Genomic DNA, 24,150 nt, shown 5'->3' with positions numbered 1-24,150 from the left:
CAAGATGGCGGCCCGCTGGAGACCCGGAGTGAAAGTGTGTGAAGCTCTAAAGTCCACGATGATGACCTGCAGAGACGCTACTGGTGATTTTAATGACTAAACTGGAAACTATGAGCCGCTGGATTATTTACAGGATGTGTATCATTAAGCAGATATTAAAAATGTCACTTTCCTGTATCACAATTGCCATTAGTACCAGTGAAAGTATTACCAGTATAACACTTGTAATGTAATACATGCAATAAAGTAATAAAACAAAAGGCAATATTATTATTTACAATATATTTTTACATTAATTTAATTAATTATCAAAACTTTGACGTGTTAAAATCGTACACATTTAGTATAAATAGTGGGTTATTAAAGTAATGGAACTTCAATAACTAAAAAGCACAGTTTATTTATACATTTTAAAGAATGAGGATACAGTCATTTTACGTATTTTCAGCAAATACAACAAAAATATAAAAACCCAAGGATATGCTTATTTACTACCATGTTTGGTACTTAACCTACAGAAAAGTTGCTGGACAATGTAGTTTTTAACAAGTTATTCAGAAAGTAAAAGTGTTATTGATATTGTGGAGGAGTATTGTCTGTCATGCATTTAATGATATTTGGTGCTTTAGTCAGTATTTTCAGCAGCAGGGGGTGTATGTGAGACAGATGTGTTACTAAGTTTAATTCTGTGGCTCACAGTTTCTAGATTTTTGGACATAAGTGGAGCTCTATAGGAGATGGGATTTATTAACTATAAGAAAAATATGGACTATCATATTTAAGGCAGGTATATACATACAAATCAATTAAACGGTAAGTCTTAGTAAAGTTCTACATGTTGTCCTGAAGCAGTATGTACTTGCAGTTCTATACAACAAAATAAATTGGATGATAATCTGAAAAGATTTCTTATGAGCTACATTTACATAGAGAAATAAAAGCTGCTACAAATATGCAAAACTAAAATAAACATTACATGAGGTAATGTGAAAGCCAGGATAAGAGAATGTTAAATTAGAATTGTATTATCAGATGATTAACTCATTCTAAAGTGCTGGTTGGTTGGACCGTTTTTAAAGTATTGAAAGTTTGATACCTGTAAAGGTAAAAGGCAACACAAGCAAATTGAAATGTATCCCCTCAAAAGTACAGCTAGTATACTGTTGTCCAGCCATCATTTTTTGTTAGATTTCTTATACTCAAAAACACCCCCCAAAAATACATGCCAAACATGAGATTTTTGATACTGGCAATTTTCCCTTTGTACTACTGGCCTCAAAGCAAAGAAACGTTAATCTGAATGGCACATCAATATGGCGAAGGGGAGTAATCATTTATAAACACTTTTCCATTCAACTCAACAAAAAGTAGAGATCTCAAACAGCTTTTTATTACATTTTTCAATCAATAACAGTACAATTTAGTACAGTATCTATCTTGCATCCAGCTCACCGTGGAACACCAACAGACTGAAATGAAATACAAAAAGTGAAAAGGTACATAAGGGTGCAGAGCTCTATAATATTAATGGAAAGAGAAAAGGGAATCCATCTCAGTTGAATTGCGTTTTCACTTGTGGCCACACACGAATACATCACATTTATTGTACATCATCGCAGAAAAAAAAGGAAAAGTGAAAATATGTCACAACTTTAACAAAAGTGCTTCTGTACACAGTGAAATGTTGTCATTCAGATGTTCTGATTTTCAATTTAAGACCAAGAAAAAAATGTACAAAAGTTTTAGTATGGACAGTATGTGAGGACGTTATTGTTCCATTGAGTGTGAAGATTTGAAGGAGAGAAAATGACTTCAAGGAATAGAATTCTCACAATGATTGTTATAATTATTACAAAAATTGGCATCAAGAGAACTGGTAAGCATAATTTACACTAAGTATGCAGTCAATATTAAGTCTTTCTCCATTCTCGCTCACTCTGGTGCATAGCGTTACCAGTATTAGTACATGATGTATGCAGAGCTTGAGCCCAAAAAATTGGCTGCTATTAAGTTCAATGAATAGGTTACTCTCCTTTTCAGAAACAAAAGAAAATCTAGGATTGTTGCACCATTGAAAGCAAGTCTACAGCATGCACATCTAAATTAACTCATGGCAGACAAAATTAAATGTCTTAACTTAAAACATCAGACCATTATTTTCAGACATTGATTTGTACATTTCATTCACAGAGTTGCAACTGCAGTCCCAAGCAAAGGAAGTGTCTATTTAGTCAGGTGAGGTGTTTCACTCAAAGTGGATACTAAACACAATCCCTCCCATCCATATAATAAAATCCAGCCATGCCCCATTTATCTCTGCACCTACCGCACTAGCCCACCCCTTCCCACCCAAAGTCAAAGGCATGTACAAGAATTAAGGGGGTTAACTGGATAAGTTACTCGTAATAACTCCTTTTGTACTGGAATGAGCATTCATAACTTATAGCATGTGCTTTGTTAGTTAACATAGTATTAGTTGAGAGGCAAAGCTTCTTCATGTGCAAAAGGCTGTGATGAAACAAAAACAGCTAGTATATAAATACATCATGGACATTTTGAAAGCTGCTCGTGTAATATGATCCAAGCTTTTACTTCTGCGTGTTTTCTCTCATCTGTCTTATATGATTTAACTGGATTAGAAAGACAAGCTGAAATTCAAACATATCTAAAACCACTAAAGAAATATGACAAAAAAGAAAGCCATCAAGAATAACAAACCATCAGAATATAATTCTTTAAAAAAAAAAAAAAAAAGTTAAATAATTTGTACATTACACTCCAACATTTGCTTTCAAGACGCACACATTTGCATGGGATGATAGTGTTGTTGTTTTTCTCTTTCAGGGTAACATAAAATGGTCCAAGAAGGAATGCACAAGTTTCTGATTTGATACCACAGGAGATCCTTTCTTAACTAGGTGATAAACAATTGTGCTCTTCTTTGTGTAGGAAAGGCATTGGTTTCCCTTCGTTTTTGTGGTGTCCAAGTCAGTTTAAACAGTGTTGAAGAAGATGCTGTGAACATTCTGAAGTTGTAATGGTCTTCCAGTCAACTTTGGAGTTAAAAGAACATCTGGGAAACAAAGACAAATGAAATTTAGAATGTAACTAATCTAACCTGAGCTACAATTTAGCTAATCTGACCTTTTGACAAGTGTAAATTTAAGGCTGTTTGTGTTCATTAGAAGCTTTAGGGGAGTCAGATTGTTTAAAAATAATTGATATGGCAGCTCTGAATTACGCTGATGACATGTCCCAATGGAGACCATCTCTCGCCCAATGTCAGCCCCGTGACTCTCAAAGGATAAGTGATATAACTGATGGATGATTGTGGCCAAGAATTCACAATGACGATATCTTGTTTTCTACTGATAATTAAAAAATAATAATGCTACCAGTCAAATTAATCTTTCATTTTTTTTATTGTGTGTTTTGTCTGTTTTCTGACAAATGAATTGCACTTACAATAAAATAAAACGTTGGAGTATGAACCAGAGAGTACTGTGTCCCATTGCAAAGAAATGAGCTGCTGGATTATTTACATGATATATGTTTCCCATTAACCAGATATGTTTCCCATTAACCAGATATTAATCATTTCATTTAGCGTTTACATTATTGTAAATACCAGTAAAGGTATTACCAGTATATTACTTGTAATGTAATACCTGCAATAATGTGATAAGGAAAATAAAACAAAGTATATTACAACATTTCTTGGGCTGTTGGGGACGCCTGCAAAAGCCAATGTAAAAATTTTTTCAGGGAACTCAATCTAATGAAAATGGCTATGTGTGTAAAAATCATATACATATAGTATTGGCTGTGGGTTATTAATATGACAAACACTACGTTCACACAGCGGGCACAAGTGGCCCGGATCGGCCCCCACCTATGTGACCCAGATCTGATTGTTTAATAACAGCGTGAACAGCACAAATTATATGGAATCTAATCTTTTCAAATCAGATTTGGGCAACTTTCATATGTTGGTCTAAAGATAAAGATTTTTTTCCATGTGTATCAGAATTCATTGCAACTTTTACATCACTCTAGATCGACATGCCTCGTAAATTTTCGCAGCGATGGAGGTATTGAGTGGGGGGACAGTGAGGTTTTAGTCCTCGTGAGTACTTTGGATGACACGTGAAAAGCAAAACTTGAGGGGTCGTATCATTACCTGTCTGCGTTTGAGAGCGTATCAAGAGAAAAGTTAAATTATAAACTCTCACATCTGTGGCCTCCATGTTTATCACAGACATCTCCTTGTTAACTTCTATACACAATGTGCTGCGTGTGACATCTTGTTGTTCTTCTGCACATGCGAGTCACATCAGGGCCATGACCAGTTCACATTGGAGTCTGATACCGGCCACATTTTAAAAGATAATGTGAACAGCAACATAAATGTTTTTATTGGATCTAGAAACATTTAATTGGACTGAGCACTACTTGCAGTGTGAACGTAGTGTAAATGGCTGAAAATGTCATTCTGAGGTGCTCTGACATAGTAACACAACATGAGAATATGTACCAGATGACTTTCTTTGTGCAGCCTGTATGAAAAAAAGCTTCAACAAGTTACTGCAAATATAGGGGCAAGAATGTTTTGCTGATTATGCAAGTCAAAAGAAAATGCCATGGTCCATTCAAGCTAACAGACGTCTCAAATATGCAGACCAGCAAAAGAAACAAAGACATTTTAATGAACCCACGACTCTCTTTAACCTGTAAGGCAACAAAAGTAGCACAATCACCACATCACCTTCGACTCCAGCCAGGAAAAAGATGAGGCTGACACGTGCAACTACAAGTTTTTACCGGAAACAGCTTCAAAGAACAAATGTAGGAAAATGTGAAACAATATAAAAAAGAAAGAAAGAAAAGAAGAACCTTCAGGCTTCAATTCCAGATCTTCAGAAAACTGTCCCAGGATCCTGTTGCAACGGCCATGCCATCATCAGTAACTCCCAGACAGCTAACACGGTTGTCGTGTCCAGCCAAAACACCTAGAGAAAGTAACACAAATGTAACTTGGTGTACGGGACGAAAAACAAGCAAACATGTTAATTTTGTCATGTTGTATATCTAGTCTATGAGAGTAGGGCTGCTACTTGAGATCATGTTTCAATTACTTACCAGCACGGTCTGCTTTTAGTGTGTCCCACACATTACAGTTGAAATCATCATATCCGGCCAGAAGAAGACGGCCACTCTTTGAGAATGCAACAGAGGTGATGCCACATATGATGTTGTCATGGGAGTAGATCATTAATTCCTGATCAGCACGCAGATCAAACAGCCTGCAGGTAGCATCATCTGAGCCCGTGGCAAAGGCATTGCCATTAGGGAAGAACTGAAAATGACAAAAGATAAATCATTACTTCACAATAGAGGAATACACTGAATCAAAAGGGCAAACCTATGCAGATAGTTGTTTAAAGGTTGTTAAAGCATAGTTTGGAATTCTGTGAACTACTTACACAGATGGCATTGATGTCAGACTCGTGGCCAGTGAATGTCTGTCTGCACATGCCCTCTCGGACATCCCAGAGTTTAGCAGAGGCATCACAAGCACCAGAGACAAATAATCGAGAGTCAGGGGCCAATGACAGGCTCATGACATCTCCTGTATGTCCAGCAAATGTGGTTGTCTGCTGGCCAGTCTCAATGTCCCAAAGTGCACTGCAAAATAAAATACACTATTAAAATATTTCTATTTCTACAAACTCCAAATTTGTAGCTTTCACACAAAAATGCTGGTTTAACAATTATGCCAGTGATGGTAATAGAGGTAGAATTTATTTTTCTTACCAAGTGGTATCTCCAGAGCTTGTAACAATCTGGTTGTCATCAAGAAAGCGACAACAGGACAGGTATCCTGGTGTTCAAAGAATCAACAAAGGGGTTCATTAATATGGAATTGCATATTTTACTAGCAGATGGTTAATTAACTAAGTTACAGATATTTAGATTAAATTATTACATCCTGGATTTGGGAATTACACACAAATCATGTATGGTTTTCTGTCTTGATCCATTTATTTCACACCTCTCCACAAACTGCACTTTTAAACGTACGTTTTCCAGCTAATTTTAAGTGCTTGTAAATACATGTAAATTAGGTTGTACAAGTGAACCACCAATTTCTTTTAATGATTTTTACATGGAACATACAGTATGGCCTCAGGATGTTGAGTACATTGTTAAGAGATTTGCAATTCATTTTAGTTTGGAATTTGTTTGTTTCCTTGGTAATTCACAGAGACTGATCTCAATCATGCATAAATCAAGGATGACAACAATCAGTGTACACCACATACCTGTATGTCCAGCGAGCTCACGGCTCACACGTACATTCCCTTCGCGTGTTTTCAGGTTGTAAATGGAGCAGATGTTGTCTAAGCCACCACAGGCCACATAATTTCCTGAAGGTGCATACGCGCAGGTCATGACCCAGGAAGATCGAAGTGGAATGGCATGAACCTATAACAATGGTGAGACAAACAAACATATTTTTACAGAGACAAATAAAGAAAATAAGAGTCGCTAGTTTTACCTAAAAGGTCAGAATTCATATTTCTTGGAGATATTTTTTATTTTTTAACAGTAAACTAGTGATCAATTGTGCTCCAAGACCAAAATCAGTGTGACACCCAGGCCAGGTCACAGAGTGAAGCACCCATGACCCAATTATGAGAGCAAGTGAAATGAGAACAAAGCACAGACTGTACTGCTTTGGTATGAGACAACATCCTGTATATTCACCCATATCCATTCCATTTTGATTGAAACATGATAGTGTACATCAGTTAATAAGCTGCTACTTGCAAGAACTCACAGTCAACATAATGAGGCAGAAACCGTCAGTGTTTCTATTTGTGATTCCCTGCACACTTTAAGGTAGGTCTGGAGATACATTGGAAGAATGACCCTTTAACCATTTAATTCACAGTTGGAAATGTTGTTCGCTGCATCAAGTTCAATGGGATGTTTTTTTTTTTCACGTCATCACAAAGCTTCTTCATGAGTGCAGACAAAATAAATCTTGATTTTTCTGCCTGTGGTGAAGAGAGCCAAATAACCCATCAGACACAGAAATTGGGCGCTACTTCCACCCATCCCACTAACTGCACATCAGACACATCAGCCCCAAGGCAAAGACCACAAATACTTCCTCACTTTCTCTGATACCATCCCCTCTGATTCTAATCCAAATGAATGCAGCATGTTTATAGTTTGTTTCTCTCCTTCTGGTACAAGTATAACCTCATGAGTTCCATATGAATGGGTGCATTTTGCAAAATGTCAAGCAGTGGAAACATTATAAAAGTAATTTTTCTTTATTACAAAGACATAAAGCACTTGAGAGACCAAGCCAACATCATTCATTTGTATCTACTTTGCCTCCGAGTGCCTCAACTTTTGAAAATGCAGTAACAACGACTATCTACTTGTATGTGGTAATACTGACGTACAAATAGATGCCGTTGCTGCTGCTGTTATCACTTTACTCTCACATTATAGAACACACACTCAACCATTGGTACATTACATCCAAAAAACATGACATACCTTATTTGTGGTATAGCTGTCCCAAATAATAAGCTTGCCATCTTGAGAGGCACTGACCAAGAGCCTACAAAGAATGAGAGCATTTATTAAACCATTACTACTTCATCTAAAACTGGTGTTAACACACAAAATCTAGAATCAAGAATTAGAAGAAGTAAAAGAACTGGGGAAAAGGGCTGCAGGCAAAAATATTTCCTGCCCAATGTATATAAATCCCAATGAAATGATTTTATAAGAAATACATCAGCATAAAATGTAATCTAACTTTCACACACACAACATATAACATAAAGAACAGAATTAGACACATGGTCAAGATCTCCAATCAGCAATAAATCCTTGAATTCAGCTTACCTGGAGTCTGTTCCCCAGTGCATGGCATAGATTTTAGCCAAATGACCCCGGAGCGTTCGTCTTGTACGCATCTGGATTCGGCCAACGGGGTCAATATTAGCTGTGATCTGGGAAAATAAAAACACAAAACAGTAAGTATTCTGGTTTTTTTAAGACCAAATGGTTTTCAAACTAAGAGACGGATCCTAGTGTTTACCATTACCTGTGATAGTGTGGCATCTGCGCATGCTTTCCTGGCATCCTGAAATGAAGAAAACTCAAATGTTAAGGGCAGAATTTCTGCATTTCATATCAAACTTTGTTGTACAGACTTAAATGTCTAAATGTGTGACTGTATTTTTTAATAATAGCATTAAGGCATATGTAGAAGTGGTTTGTTACTCACTCTGATCTGATTTTTGAGCTGCTCTGCCTCTTGGCGTAACTGGTCCAGTTCACTCATTTTAATTCCGCTTTTTCAATTACCTTACTCCAGCTACAGGGGCACTTGTTGATCTAAAAAAAGAACAATATGAGGCACTTTAATCATTCACACAAATCTTCCTCATTCAAAATTCAAGGTCACTTTTAAACCATAAGTGGTTCTGAACCGAGCTTCCTAAACCAATTCTTTTAACGACAGGAGGTAATGGACGAAGACCATTTTCAGCCAACTCACTGTCTTTGACTTTTCATTTGACCAAACGATGTGTAATGTACAGATTTTGTGGTTCAACCTTAGGTTCCTACCTCAATGTCAGGACTATAATCCTGACACAATTTAGATCGCTAGACAAATCCTGTTAAGGCATGACTTTCCAATGATCCGAACCGCAGTCATTATCCTGTTGACCTCAATCCCAGGGATACTCAGAATTTTATCCATGATTAATAAGCTACTTATATTAATACAGCGCCTTGAGGCACATTCACAATGCATTGTATAAAATAAATTCTAAATATTTAATTTATAACCCAAGTAGCCCGGTCCCATTATGGTATACATCAAGTTCAACGGTTGACAGTTATCATACAAAGCCATGAAAGTCACTGCAAATGATTTTTACTTTATGTGACATTCTGTGTAAGACATTGGCTTCATTTACATGCACAGTACAAAAACTGATAGTTACTGTAGGAAACAATATTCCATGGAAACCACATTTTCAGAATACCTTGATCAAAATGAAAGGAACAATTCTGAGAAAGTGAAAGCAAATGAATAGAGTATTTCATTTGTGTCACATTACTGATTTCTGCAATACGCTGTGACAAATACGGCCACCCAAATGTTTGGTGACACATACAAATTTCACTTTCTTGAATTGAAGCAGTAAAAAAAGTATATAAAGGATTCACAATGCATGCTGGTTGTGGACGGCTTCAATATACTTAATTGTTTAGAATCACATCAAAAGTTGGATCGTTAGTTTGAGAACAGTCACTGGTTGTTTACTAACTCATGTTACCCTGGAAAATGGACCCTGTACTCAGGTCCATCCAATTAATTATTGAAGTGCGTCAAACAGAAGCACACAGGAAACAAATGTGTTATACTCTTAATGTGTGTGTGTGTGTGTGTTTAAATTGTGCCCATCTCTTGTGGTAAATCAGTCAATGTACTTTCTGGCAAGACACGTGTATTATTAAAAACCAAGACTTAGTCACACACAATTTTAACTGAAAGTAACATAAATTAGGCAATTCTTCAGTTTAAAAGCTTCAGTAAGAACCTTGTAGAATTCAAAGCACATAAAAGCTCAAACTGCAGAATAACAATGTTAAAAATGAGCAGATGCAGATTTAAAAGTTTGCCAAAACTAGAGCAACATTCAGTTTCAATAACCTCGCCTTCCCTTACCTGCTGTGTTTCAATCAGTAGCCTATGTCACTGGAGATTTCAGGACAAGACTGAAAATCTTCTCTACCTGACTACGTTGTCCTTTAGATCCTCTGATTGGCTGACCTTTTTAAACACAGATTATCCTCTTATGCTTATTAATCTTATAATAAATGTGTCATGGAATGTAATTATTGTGCAGTTTCAACAAGTGACAGCAGAATGCCATTATCCCCTTGAGAACTTCTGAAAATAGTTGAACATTTTTAAGAAAACAATATCAATTTCCTATTCTGTTGGAAAATTGATTTAAGTTGATGAGTGTCTATTTTTAATTGTACTGAATTGTATTTTCAGATTAAGTTTACAAATGCCCACAGCCAGACTTTCATTTGGATACAACCAGTTACATGCAATTTTGTAACAATAACAATTTAAACAGCAAAATAATTCGATCTAGATTGAAGCGTAAAGTAATTATTAAACTTTCATTTGCAGATCTGATGAAACAAATTCAAAGCTTTTGAGTTAAACCTCACACACTCCTTTGGTCACTACTGAATAGGGAAGTCTTCAAAATGGTCAATATGAAAATGCTCTTCAGTTATATTTAATTTGTAAACACTTAATCTGGCGATAACCATAAACAATTCATTTAGATGTTTGCCTGTTTCTATACCAAAACCTATGACTGCTATGTTTAATCCAAAAGTGGAATAGCCTGGAGTCGTTTTTATAAACTTGAGCTTTAAATATTCCACATTCAGAAATATTTTTTCCTATTGACCTCTGTGGATGCTTACAGTTAAGGAGTTCGTCTCCCTCATCACTTCTCCTTTCCAAGCGCCTGATCACAGTCAGCTGACTGCATGATAAACAATGAGCAGTGGCAAACAGCCTGGAGTTGTAGCTCACTAGCTGTTCTCGGGTCCCTTAAGTGCAGTCTGTGTCTGCTTCTTTCAAAAGGTGTCTTCTGCAATTTAGGTTCAAATTTAAAAACATGCATCGCTTTTTCCCTCTAGTAGTTAAGTAAACATGTGTTCTCAGAGGACAGTCAGATTATCTGAACTGCTAAACGATGATAATGCACTGTTTCCCTGCTAAAGCTGGATCATAGAAAAAACATAACCAGCAATATCACTGAGCAACTCCATAATCCTAAAAGCTAAAATCCTCAGTCAATGAGTCTATAATCCTATCCATGTCTACTAACATAAACAGCTGGCAAAGCCATCCGAGGCATTAGAAATATGTTTTCCCAATCATAAAAGGATGAGTTTAATCTCATTTCTTTTACACACAGCATGCTTAAAACAAGTGGCTGGATTTTCACATGGCCACTGAAATCATGCCGGATACAACCTGCTTCTTCCAGAGTTCCAGTGTGATCAGATACTGTATATTTAGTACCACCCTTTCTCTGATACACTACAATGAATTTATTCATAGGTGCACAAAATGTATTTGCTAATTGCATACACACAAATGGCACACTACATACTAATGCGTGATAGATAGTAGACATAAAAGTACAACATACTACATAATATTACCTAGCATGTGTATTTTCTTAGTGATTTCTGTGCACCGATTCGCTCAAACACAGTATTTGGTGTACTAATAGTTGACTTAGTGACTGTTTGCAGTACTGTGATTTGCCTTCAACAGTTCCATCGTTTGCATTGCATTTGAATGGCTACCGGATAGCTGTTTAAACCAGGCTGTTCCCTCACATTTGTTTAGAAGGTTTGGTCTACACAGGCTCCACGCACATTTCTGGAGAAATTGGACTCGAATTCAGCTCCACAATGTGGCAGAACTCCCTGATGATTTGGGGCAGTTAGTGTCTGACGACGTGTGATCTGATTTGTACATTTACTGAGCGCGGGACAGTGTAGTGATAATTTGACTTGCACTGATAGAAATCTGAGAAGATGCAGCTAAACGCCATCTTGCAGACTGCTGTCCGCTAGTTAGCTTGCTAGCAGGCTCGGCAGCGGAGGCCTGCAGGCAGGGTAGAGCTGCTATTCACGAAAGCAATATACTCATGTCGCTGGACACAGTTTCACTTGCGGTTTAAAATCGTCCTGCGAAAGCAACGTCCACTCACTTTCACGACAAACCCCACATCAAACTGCATCTACAGCAAAATAACGACCCACGGCTACTTCGGGGGGGAAGACTCGGCTTCTCTTCCGCAATTACATCGAGTGCTGCACAGTTAGCTCGTGAGCCAATGGTGGTTAAACAGAAACTGGTTGCTTGGCCTGCAGAAATCCACTTACTCGCACGCTAATAATCCCGTTAACGCAAACGGTGCCCGATTGATTTGATTAGCACGTATCGGTTTATTTCTTGGTTTCCTGATGCTTCAGTGGATTCGAGCCTGTGAAAACTGCAAGGTCGGGCGGCGATGGCCTGTTTGACTTAAGCGAGCAGCGATGCGGGTGATTTCTCATAAACTAGATGATCATTTACCTTCGCTGTATTACTCTTCATTTCCTAACTGCTGATAAATAACTTACGCTGCTAACCTACGTTAAAGGCGTTGCACCGGGGCGGCCGTGTCGTTGCAGGGAGGCAGCAACATGCTAACTTATTAGTTCGGCTCGTAAAAAAAAAAAAAAAAAAAAAAGGGTGTTAACGCGGATACAATAACTCACGCTGACAAAGGTGCATTAGTTAGATATGTGTAAATACAACGAGCTAATCTGAAGTGGGCTGGAGATGCTGGCTGCTGCACTGTCACCAATGATCAACATTTACTATTCATTTGTTCACGGGACGTTTATTTTTTCCAGCCCAGCCCAGTGTTTCATCATCAAGTGACAGCAACATCTCTAAATGTAATTCTTCAACTCGGCCAACAAAGCCACTGAGTACTAAACCATTGAACCTCAAGTGCAAACATTAACATCTGGTTCTCCTTCTGCACGATGTGGCTGGAAACTCAGCGGTAGTGTAAGTCCTGGGTTTTAGGCCAGGAAGCAGCTCCGCGGGGCCATCGCTGACATGGAGCCTCGCTGCCCAGCATTTACGTTACTTCAGCAGCTTTGCTAACGCGAGCAGTAGTTAACTCGTTTCACGGGCTGTATGAGCCAGTTGCGTGGAGATCAAGTTTAATATAAATATGTTGTTTCACCGCAAATGGTGAGCACCGGCACCCACAGCTGCAAACAGCCCCCGGCTTAGCTACTTATATTCGCTTATTGTTAAATAGCCAATTTACACGTTAGCTCACCGCAGCTAAGTAGGTAGCTAGGGAGCTAGCCATCGCTACCCCACCCCCGGGCAGTTGCAATTCCTCCACAATACATCCGCTAATACCATTAACACACACAGTGAAAGGTGGAGAAGTGCCACGATCCTGGGTTTATTTCACCTTACCTTAGTCAATTTGAGCTTGTTTTTGCGTTTGGGCATTGACCGGAAAACAAGACGGCGTAAACCTCCGATCCACGCATCAACGAACACCACAGCGCTAGCTTACTAACTAGCTAGCCGGCTAGCGTTGGTTTTCCGAAGGAGCAGCCCTTCCCGTGCGCAGGCTACAGCTAAAGGGAGCTTGACAACCTCCGTCAACCAACCGGAGAGGGGAGGAGGGAGGATCACACCCACTAGCTATGTACTGGAGACACAGTCCAGGCAAACGAAAAAAAAGGGCTAAATCTTCACCGCCGCTGGAAGTCCAGAAGTCAGCCTGCTCTCTGTGACCCTCCTGCCCGTCTCAACATCTGCCCTTTCCCTGCGATCGCTCTCCTCCGGCCATCGAACGACGAGATGGGCGCGGTGACCCTGCAGTTAGCGCCGGGAAACCCCACGCTGCAGCAGCGGTGGGGAGAGAAGCATCGATCTGCGTGTGATGGTTTTATCTGCACATGGAGAAGCCTCATCGATCACTGTGATCACTGTGATCACTGTGGAGCGCCTCTCACTCTGCTGCGTGTGTTTCATCAGGGTGGAATCAGAGCACGGAAGACATGGCGTTGGTTTGTTCCCTCACAAAGCGTCCTGGTTGAGAGTCGGGATCAGCCAGGCCCCCAGTTGGGCTCTTAAAGTAGAAAGTGGTGTTCATTATTTCATCAATGACCAACTCATAACATCATCGACCATATATAGTGTGGTGATGTTGTGCTAGAAAACCGACTGGAATAAAAAGTTCAGCTTCCCTGTCAGTAGATTTTGTAAGATATGAGTCAGGGCAATGAGAAAACAGGCTAAACATTGAGGATGTCCAAAAATAATAATAGCATGAAGAATCCAGGTCCAGTCACTTAAAGTGGTTTGAAATATTAATGCCTGGACCTGGATTCCTCATGCCATTATATTTGGACAAAAGTGTTCCTCTGATTTTTTGACATGTGTTCCCTTCCATGAGCCTTGTTCTCGTTTTGCAGCGTAGAACCACCTTGTTGTAGACTTATTTAAACAAAAAACTATAAGATCAGACTCTGATTGAGCTCTAAAGCCTTTTAACCTATACATAAGTATAGGTTATGCTTAACACTGGTGGGCGCTAACATCTGCTGGCCCAGATGGCAAATGGATGTGGAGCACTAAAGGCAATGATGCAGCACTTCTAGCCTTCTTGTGGCCCGGACAAAAATTGATTTGTATTTGTAAAATAGCAAATGCGGCTCAAATAACACACAATAATTGTGAGCCTTTTTTGTCAAATATGTGGCAATGTGTAATCTGGATGTGAACCTTTAGTGGCTCATGTGGTAAATGGTAAATATGGCAGAATAGCCCAAAACAAATTTTGGCCACCTTTGGTTGATATGCGGTATTACTATGACTTATTTTTGGTCCAGATCTGGCAAACTGGAGCGGAGAGCCCAAGTGCCATCATTCCAAGTGGTATGTGGGCTGGATGTGAGATGTGTGGGATGTGGATCTAATCTAAGCCAAAATAATTTTGTAATGGGGGGGTGATCCCTAATGTCTGTTGGTGGTTAGCAGCTTATCATTAAACTTGTGCGGAGGATCTTTGACTGTACAAGGGATATTTAGCATCTTGTCCTATCTTCTAAAATTAATGTTTGTATTTTCAAGCACTTTTTCACCTTTCAGGTATGAAGAGATTGGACATGGACTGTGGACACGGCCAGTGTTCTATATGGACATGGGGGTTTGAGTATAGCTGTGGAGGTTTTTCTGATTTCTAATTGGTGTTAACAGATGATGTTTGATTTTAATATTCTCTTTTATCTTATCTTCCTGTCTTTTTTGCCTTGTCTTGTTTTGATCTGTGTTGTTTTATTCCCATGTATTTGTCAAGCACTTTGTAACTTTGTTAAGACAAGTGTTCTTATTATTATTATTAATGATGTTAATATGTGTTACTGTTTCTTTTTCATAGGTCTATTCAGAAAACCAGCCAGTAATCACAATGTATTTAATGTGTTCCAAATATATCTACATACACTGATCTCTTTCCAAACCACCTCTGACTTAAAGGCCTCACTACTTGTGGTGCAATTCTAGAAAACCATTACAGTTGAATACTCATACTCAGAATTTATCCATGTGCTTTTCAACACAGTCACTTCTGTTCTTTAAATAGTCTGTTGGATAGACATGCAGTTGTCCTTTCCTGTGGGAATTGTTTGCCAGAGTCCATACAATAACTCAACAAACAATAATTAGTTCATTAAGCTCTACTTATACAGGGCGTCTCATGGAGTTCACTACTTCTTTTTAGGGACCTGAGAACCACGACATATAGATACAATATTATAACAAGGCAAGTCATCTCTCTTTCTCACGCACACACACCCATAACTAAAGAAGACACTACATTGAGCTATATTGATTTACTGGAGAATGATTCCAGCCTTACTCTACTTGCACTTAGGCTTACCTTAACCTTAAACGTCTTCCCCTTAGAATTTAATGTTTTATTTTCGGGGACTTCTTTTTTCCCATAAAATAAGTTTTCCAATGTGACTGTCTAAACACATTAATGTCCACAAAACATGAGTAATACCTGGACCAAATGTACACAACTAGGAAAAATGAAGGACGCTTATTGTTGTAGTCGGCACAAAGTCACTGTGTCTCAAATGTCTTCAGTTTGTTTTGTATTTCATTCTGGTGCAAGATTCTAACTGAGAATATAATTTGAAAGCAATTATTTGACTAAGGTTTATGAACGGGGTCACGCCTCAGCCACACCTCTAACCACTTCCTTTGTACATTGATAGCCGCTCCTCTCGTGTCTGTCTGTTGTCTCAAGCCACCCTCAGTTTCCTTACATTATTTAGTCACCTTCCACCATCATCATCTCACCCCTCCTTGCATCTCCTCCCTCCTGCAAGGCCCCAAATGAAGAACCCCGACATCAAACCAAACCAAACCAAACCCTCAGCTCAAAGAAGCACATGATATAAAACCACATCAATCCAATCTTTAAACAATTCATTTAATTTCCAAATTATACACAAAGTGCATGGACAGTCGTTCTCAGGCCGTTCTTTGCCTGAATTGTTATAGTGCTCCTGCTCTTATGTCCAGGTTGACCTGAGTCTGTCTGTGGTTCATGCTTGAGTTTTCATCGTGGCAGTACAACAGCAAAATACAGCACAAAAAACCTTAAGATAAAATCTTTGTCACAGTTTTCCTCCAGGCTTACTTGGTATCTCCCTTCAAACTCTGCATATGGCACAGGGAGAGTCATGCCTCTTCCCCTCGGACAACAAATGTGAAATTCTCAATGTTCCCATTGCGGTGTTGAGAATAACTTCTTGTAGTTAAGCACCTCCTTTTTTGGTTGCCTGCTTTCATGAGAGTCACTGCGGGACACCCAAACACTTGCTAATGGCTAATGGCTAGCAGGAAGCTAATTGCAGGTCCCGTGAGCAGAACATGTGATGGTGAGGTCACAGAAAACATGTCTGATCATTGACATAGTTTTGATATTTTGTCTTTAATCCTTTCTATTAAATGCTATTTTAACCCATTATAAGTTTACTTTTGACAATTTGTGTTGGTTGAGAACAGCATCCAAATTTTCCTCATCCATGATTAGCAAGTCCATCCTCTCGGCGCCATAAAAGGTCCTGAAGCAGGCGTTTGGTAACTCGGGGGAAAAGACATTAGAGGAGTAGAGATGATTAGGCTTAAAGACTGTCACTCATTCTGCAGTAACTGTTGTCACAGAGCTTGTCCTCAGCCGTGTTTGTGCTACCAGGAGAAATGGTGAGTTCTAATTATTCATCATTAAATTTGTAGTTAATCCAAAAACATTGAACCTTCTTTGAAAAATTCTTACAAACATCTAATGTGAAATACTGCAGCTCTATTATTTCCTTCCAGGCCACCAAGCTGACACAAGAGCAGATTGCAGAGTATAAAGGAGTTTTCGAGATGTTCGATGAGGAGGGGAACGGAGACGTGAAGACGCAGGAGCTGGAGAGACTGATGAGTTTAGTGGGGATCAATCCTACGAAGAGGGAGCTCCGTCAGATGGCCAAAGACGTGGACAAGGATGGTGAATATCTGCTTCAATGGCTGTAAACCCCACATGAAAATGACAATCATTGTACATAATACATTCAGCCGAAAGCACACGGTTTTTCTTAGATTGGTCTTTTTCTGCTGATGATTCAGCAGTGGTGTTTTAACTGTATTGTAAGATGAAGCTATTTTCATACTTGAGCAACTGCTTTAAAATGCCTTCAAGCTAAGTGCCTTTCATGTTGTTTGATCTGCATCTGGAGGTCAGGATGTTAGTTGCAGCTTCATCTGTCTAAAGTTCAGCCTGAAACAAGTAAGAAATTAAAGTGCTTACTAGGTTTTCTAGGCTATCACCTTACCTTAAAAGCTAGAATGTAAATAAAATAATTTGGTTATTCTGATAAGGTCAAGATAAATGTATCTTTAACATATTTGAATTTACTCTTTGCAGCTCGTCAGGTCTGGACTTTTAGCTGTAATTAAAGGCAGGTGTAAAGGGACCCAAGTGAAAATTGTCAAAGGGAATATCATCTCCAAAAAATGTATTATGAAAATCATATTATTATCTAATACTGCAGCATTCTGTTTACTGAAGTTACCCACATGTATCACTAGGTGGCAGTGTTTCCCTATGTGATGCATGCAGGGTGGGTTCATATTATAAAAGGAATATTGGCACAGTGATCATCTGAATACAATATTATACAGTCATTGAAATTCATGTAAGGATTAAAGCTCATATCCTGCAATAGGACAGAGGCTTCTTTCTCCAGTTTAAGACCAGGGTATATACTTATACACTTTATATGAAGTAAATTGTTTAATCTACTTGTTAAATTAAAATTTGATTTCCATTCTTTTCTAATTCAAATTTACAACTTAACATTTCATATGAAACATGTCTTACAATATGCAGAGAATACCCAATCTCAAATGTATTTCTTATTGTTTTTCTCAGCATATAGAGTATAGGTATTCTTATATATATCTGTCTTCTCCCAAGCTAACAACATTTTTTTGTGACATTTCAGGTAAAGGGATTTTTAACTGTGACAGTTTCCTGGGTCTTATGGCACTTTACCACCAAAGAACCAAGAACCAGGACGCTGAACTCAGAGCTGCTTTTAAAGTGTTTGATAAAGAGGCAAAGGGATATATTGACTGGAACACACTCAAGTAAGGAAAACATTTGTAATAAAAAGAAAGGAGTAGAAGTTTTTCAGCTCTTATATTTTCCAACTGTACACTAAATTATTAATTATTTAATTATTATACTTATTTTGATTGAACAGAAACATAAGAACATGCCCATGTTCAGCAAAGTGTTCATAATCATTTTCTATCATGTTTCATTCCCAGATATGTACTGATGAACGCAGGGGAGCCACTTAATGAGATCGAAGCGGAGCAGATGATGAAGGAAGCTGATAAGGACAGAGATGGAACCATTGATTATGAAGGTATGTTTTATATCCACATCACGTAAAGTTAGATCCAACCACTCTGCTTCAGTTGAAAAATGGATTTAATCTATTATTTAAAGTTTTGTTGAAAATGTCCCAAATCACTATTTTAATTTATTTATAATTTGAACTCTTTCAGAATTTGTGGCCATGATGACCGGGGACCTGTTTAAAATGAGCTGAAGACTCAACAAGAGAACCCAATGCCTCTTCTCTGCAGCAGTTCTCTGTTTTTGTTCAGGTGACACTTGATTGTAAAACAAGAAGACTGTCATTCTTTGTGTGCTTCATATTTCTAGTAGTTCTAATGGTAAATCACAGATCCCAAATTATTGTGAGAATAAACAAATAAAGTTAAAAGGGATTGGTTGGTCACATTTCTTTTGTTTTTGTGTGTTTCTGAGTTAATTCTGTTCATTGAGGGTCAGAGAAAAGACATCACAGGGTTAATATCCTCAGACCTACCACCCGGATGCAGTCATTCACATGGGTCTGACAGCATCTGGTGTGCAGGGCCATTAAATCCCATTCTCATCCCTGCAAAACCAGATAGACAGCTCAGGGAGCCAACCGCCTCTGTCATACTGAAGCCATCAGACCAATTGCAGGGTGATGGGGGGAGGGAGCTTGCCGCACTGAGCTCTGCTTGCAGCATCCCTGCAGCAGCCTCTGTGCTGTGAAATACAAGAAAGGGCAGGACGGGGGTAATAGATCCTTGGAGGCCAGTGGAGAACAGAAAGGGGATCTCGTGGAGCCTGCTGGGGTAGGGTTACTTCAGTGTGTGGAGTTCATCTTTGGAGAAAATGGCTGTTTTGTCAATGTAAACAGCCTGTGCAGGACCTGCATTGCTAAAGGGGGGGAAGCAGAAGAGGAAGAGGAGGAGGGGCAGACACTGAAGGAAATGCTGCCTCTTCCAATGAACATTTTCTCCTCTTGCTGGCCCCAGCCTGCTGCAGCTCACCTCTGAACCTTATGCATGATACACGTTAAGGTACGTCTGCATCGCTAATCTGAGAAGACACATGGAGTGGGACCTGGTCACGTTGGCAGGATTAGTGGCTCAGCTGTTTGTGCAGGACAGCTGAGATACAGTCCATCTTGACTAAATATAACATGATATGTATCACAGTAATGAGAGGAGTATTAACTGATTTAGATATTTAGAAATGTTGCAGGCTTTGTGCAGAGCAGGGATCGTCAACCAAACAACAGCAATAGACTGACTCCAACCTCTGGTTTTCATTGGGTGTCTGCTTCAGCTTCACATGTTCCTCATTAAGAGGAACAAGCAGGCAGGATGCACTAAGGAGAGAGGAATGAATGGATCATATGTCTATTTCCACTGCCTTACTGTGACGCAATATCACACTGCTTTAAAATAGAAAACATAAACTCCTCGTACACGTAGGCTACATCTCCAAGATAAATTCACTCTCATGGGTACAGTGTGTGTGTGTGTGTGTGTGTGTGTGTGTGTGTGTGTGTGTGTGTGTGTGTGTGTGTGTGTGAGTGGGTGGGTGGCAGGCACATGTACGAGTCTTGGATGCAGTGGATATTTTTGGAACCTGTGTGTGGGGCTGTGTGTATGTGGGTGGGTTTTTGTTTGATTCTGTCGTTTGAACGCACCACAGACACATTTCCTCACTGTGCACGTTACAGTTGGAGTGGTTAGTATTCCTCTGTAATTTATCAGGTTTCCTCATGTGCCTCTGCTGCCCACATCCTGCCCCAAAACACCTACCACAAGCCAGTCATGTCAGCTATGGTTTGAATGAAATCGAAGTTGGGATGGGTTAAAACTGAAATGCTCGATTTCTTTAGCAAAGCAAATTATTGCGGTGGAGACAGAAAACAGAGATGATCATCAGTAGAACACAAATCCCAACAGTCCCCCTTAAATTCAAGCCAAACCAAATTTTACACACTCATAGATATTAGATCCCTAAATATGCTGGAGGTTTTTTTAATCAAGATCTAAAAAGTACAACCTAGTAAATCAGATGTCATTGATATTTGAATCCATCTCCTGATCCAGATCCACACCAAAATTAAATGATTTTGCCCAAACGCATTAACACATCCTTCCACCAAGTTTCGTTGAAATATGTTCAGTTGTTTTTGTATAATCTTGTTCACAAACCAACAAACAGACAGATACCCCTGTATTATTAATCCCACACTGTCTTTCCTCTTTGTTTTAGTTCACCGATGGCTCAGCAGACCCCAGACCAGAGGGAGGACGTCTACATTGACCATGAGACACTCTAGAGACTAAGCGACATCACAACTTCCATATAAGTACACCGCGCTGTGAAAACCGTAACACTTGAACATGGCTTTAACCGCAGCTAAGACAACTACGAGCTTTTTCTCCACATCTGCCAAGACCACCACAATCCCCTTCCTCTCAATGGGCACGAGCGCCAAAGACAATATCACCTCCAGAACTACGTTAATGACTCTTACTATAACGACAAACGAGACCAGCTTCAATGCCACCACGTTTCCAGAGGTGGTGATTGAGGGCTCGGGAATGGGAATGGTTCTTGTGCCCTTTGGCATCATCACTGTCATTGGCTTAGCAGTGGCAATAGTAAGGAATCATTGAAATATTTCTCCAAGAAAATGATTCTCTTCATTTACTAGTTTGTATAACATCACTTCTTTCTCTTTTTCTGTATATCTATTATATCTATATCTCATTCTTTTATGTATCTCTCCATTCTAGTTGCTGTATATCCGTAAAAGGAAGCGGTAAGTTTATATTAGTTTATTTGCTGATCCAACAACCATGACTCAATAATCTCTAAATTAAGTGCTTGTTAATTGGTTAATTATTTTATTATTTGACGATTTATTTACAGTATTTACATATTACACTGCGGAAATAGGCTACATCTTATATTAGTGTTAGATCATTTTCTTGCCACTTAGAGGAGACTTATATCAAAATGTATTTTAAAACTCTGTATTAATTTCCTGTATATTGTGTCCTTGTGTCACATATAAACTAACTCACGTTAAGCATTGCTCCCCCACATGACTGCTGGTAGTATTAAGGTAACCTCAACTAAGTAGGCCAGAGGTTAGTCAGGGCACAACATCAAATCTTTAACCACATTGGTCCTCAGCTCTAATCTCTGCCTCATCCTGCAGGCTGGAGAAGCTGAGGCACCAGCTCATGCCCATGTACAACTTTGATCCTGCTGAGGAACAAGATGATCTGCTGGAACAAGAGCTACTGGACCACGGGCGGGAAGGCAGCCTCACAGGTCCCAACGCCAAGGTAAGCCAGAAAGTGTTTGGTATTCTCACATGACCATTTATCTACCCTGACCCATTCACAAATCGTAGGTGGTAAATGGCCGAATGACAAAAAAGTCATGATAGTCATATTTTATTTTCCTCATTCCTAAATAGACATAAATGGAAAATTGTGAGCTCTTGTTTCAAATTTGTTTTCCTATTGCCAACATAAAGTTTTTAAAGTGTGAAATGGTGAAGTCACATTTCTCTAATATAATCTGATGCCCAAGTTGTGTGGGCAACAAGTGGTTGTTTACTGTGTTAGATATATTTAATCATGTTTATCTGTACATTTTACACATAGTGTGTTTTTGACAAACCCTCTTTTTTTGCTGTATAGTATTAAAGTATATTGATCCTTTATTTAGGCCATTTATCAAATAATCTACATCGTTGAAATTAATCTAGGTTCTTGTAATTTTTTTCCCCCTTATCATAATTCATCATTTTTTGTTTACCTTATTTTTTTTTTATCTTAAGTTTTGACGAAGGCGTAACGGTAAAAGACAAACATGGTAAAGTATGGCCTGAGTGTCTTTTGAACCATCTTTCTAAACCTATTTTTCCCTCCACAATCCTCATTCTTTCAGAACATCATTATTTCTGTAACTCAAACAAAAACTTGTAGATTAACTTGTAACTAAATCCTGTTTTTATATGAACTAATCTGTTTTAAGGTAAATTCTCACAGTGAACATACATTAAAATCATTATCTTTCATCAGTTTTTATCATTTTCCTTTGTGACCCCTCAATGTAATATCTACACATTCAATATTTAAGGGGCCACATGTATAACCAGTGCTTGAGTCCAAGCTTTATTTTCAAAGAATCGAATGCCACAACACATTACATCGGTACACTAGAACTGGAGATTCTTTTTTTTATATTCACTTTTATTTGTTTTCTAACAGTAGACAATTGATATAAAAGAAAATCTACATTTCTTTGAGTGTGAAAATTCATGTTGACAGGAAGGTCATGGTCCACTCACAAGCTTCTTCCAAATCTTTAAACTGCATCTCATGTGTGATGACAACTGAACCTAATCCATTACAACCCAGCAAACTCAATTCATTGATGAGAACCTGACATGGTCAAAAGGTATGGAAGAGGCTAGTTAATGGACCTTATGAAGTTTTTGTAGCATCAAACCCCCTATGTCTGATTGCATTGCGCTATGGAACAATGTGTCCGACTCCACAGCGTCCGCACGGCGATCAATAATCACCCAACTAGCATCACGGTGTCATTTTTAAACACTCTACTAATATGCTGAATATTTTTACATTTGCTGTTTTATGCACGTGGCCTCTGGTTCTAAAAAAACCCCTCTGATTTCAGTCGTCCCTTTGTACATCCTGACATATAGTCACTAATAATAATAATGATTTTACATGGTCATGTTACACAAGGACAAGCTATTGCTGTTTTTTTCTGACAGTTCAAGGCTGCTGTCACCAAGTTAACATCACTAACAGCTTTATCTCTCATCTGTCCCGATGCCCATCTCCTCCGCAGACTCTCACAACCTCCCAGGGGACCACGCAGAGGCCCAGTCGTCTGGTTTTCACAGATGTAGCCAAAGCTCTCAACGCTTGACAGCTCTCTTCCATTAGTTTGTTTCAGTGTTTTCGGGGCCCACTGCCGGCCTCATTGAAATACAGACTGTCGCTCAGGAGGGAAAACAGAGGGAAATACTGGACTGTTTTTATGGGAACAACTGGAGCTTTGGGGAACATTTTTAATCACTATGACTTTGTATGTGAAATGGTGAAGGGGTTTCCAGTTGATTGAAAAGAGAGCAGATAATGTCGGGTGCATGTATGTATGTAAGGCAGCGTAAAAGGGAAGCATCACATGTGATCTTGCACTGTTTCCATTTGGCACACAAACGCAGTGTGATGCACTTTTCCTAAATTCTTGTTGTGTCACTGTTGTTGAAATGTTTGGTAGCTCGTCAGTGAAGTTCTTCAGAGCTTCGATATCTTTTTCCATGTTTGATGTGAGAGGAGTGTATATTTGTGCTATTCTGATTTCGTGGTCTTACATCTCTGACAAGCTTGAACGCTAGTTGTGTCACCATCCCCTGAGTGAACTGCCCCTCTCCATTTTGTTTCATCTTTAATGAGCAATGAAGGACTGCATTAAAACTATTTAAACCAATCAGACAAAA

The 24,150-nt window shown here is 38.9% G+C and overlaps 3 protein-coding genes across 6 annotated transcripts; 2 read left to right on the top strand and 1 right to left on the bottom strand.

The window, feature by feature from the left end:
• Positions 1–1,368: 1,368 nt before the first annotated feature.
• Positions 1,369–13,872, bottom strand: gnb1b (guanine nucleotide binding protein (G protein), beta polypeptide 1b). 3 transcript variants are annotated; one of them, XM_020101590.2, is made up of 11 exons: positions 13,136–13,872; positions 8,315–8,424; positions 8,132–8,170; positions 7,930–8,036; positions 7,576–7,639; positions 6,324–6,486; positions 5,815–5,881; positions 5,484–5,685; positions 5,140–5,356; positions 4,894–5,009; positions 1,369–3,073 (listed from the first exon to the last, which is right to left on the bottom strand). In XM_020101590.2, the coding sequence occupies exons 2-10, from the start codon at positions 8,369–8,371 to the stop codon at positions 4,903–4,905; spliced, it is 1,023 nt and encodes a 340-aa protein (XP_019957149.1). In that variant the 5' UTR covers positions 8,372–8,424; positions 13,136–13,872; the 3' UTR covers positions 1,369–3,073; positions 4,894–4,902. The 3 variants fall into 3 exon arrangements, with proteins under 3 accessions (XP_019957149.1, XP_019957152.1, XP_069392100.1); XM_020101593.2 differs by having other exon boundaries at positions 13,424–13,539; XM_069535999.1 differs by lacking the exon at positions 13,136–13,872 and adding an exon at positions 9,770–9,850.
• A 2,947-nt stretch (positions 13,873–16,819) lies between these two features.
• LOC109638542 (calglandulin) lies at positions 16,820–19,045 on the top strand. Its single transcript, XM_020101562.2, has 5 exons — positions 16,820–16,948; positions 17,066–17,240; positions 18,238–18,382; positions 18,566–18,666; positions 18,809–19,045. The coding sequence occupies exons 1-5, from the start codon at positions 16,946–16,948 to the stop codon at positions 18,850–18,852; spliced, it is 468 nt and encodes a 155-aa protein (XP_019957121.1). The 5' UTR covers positions 16,820–16,945; the 3' UTR covers positions 18,853–19,045.
• A 163-nt stretch (positions 19,046–19,208) lies between these two features.
• Positions 19,209–24,140, top strand: c2h3orf18 (chromosome 2 C3orf18 homolog). 2 transcript variants are annotated; one of them, XM_020101554.2, is made up of 6 exons: positions 19,285–19,660; positions 20,871–21,262; positions 21,398–21,423; positions 21,826–21,955; positions 22,456–22,490; positions 23,496–23,634. In XM_020101554.2, exons 2-5 carry the CDS (start codon positions 21,002–21,004, stop codon positions 22,459–22,461), a joined length of 423 nt encoding a protein of 140 aa, XP_019957113.1. In that variant the 5' UTR covers positions 19,285–19,660; positions 20,871–21,001; the 3' UTR covers positions 22,462–22,490; positions 23,496–23,634. The 2 variants fall into 2 exon arrangements, with proteins under 2 accessions (XP_019957110.1, XP_019957113.1); XM_020101551.2 differs by lacking the exon at positions 22,456–22,490 and having other exon boundaries at positions 19,209–19,660; positions 23,496–24,140.
• The last annotated feature ends 10 nt before the right edge of the window (positions 24,141–24,150 follow it).

Source organism: Paralichthys olivaceus, chromosome 2, assembly GCF_024713975.1.
Source record: "Paralichthys olivaceus isolate ysfri-2021 chromosome 2, ASM2471397v2, whole genome shotgun sequence".
Classification (NCBI taxonomy): domain Eukaryota; kingdom Metazoa; phylum Chordata; class Actinopteri; order Pleuronectiformes; family Paralichthyidae; genus Paralichthys; species Paralichthys olivaceus.
Note: the sequence above shows the minus strand (reverse complement) of the source record. Positions and strands in the feature narration are given on the sequence as shown.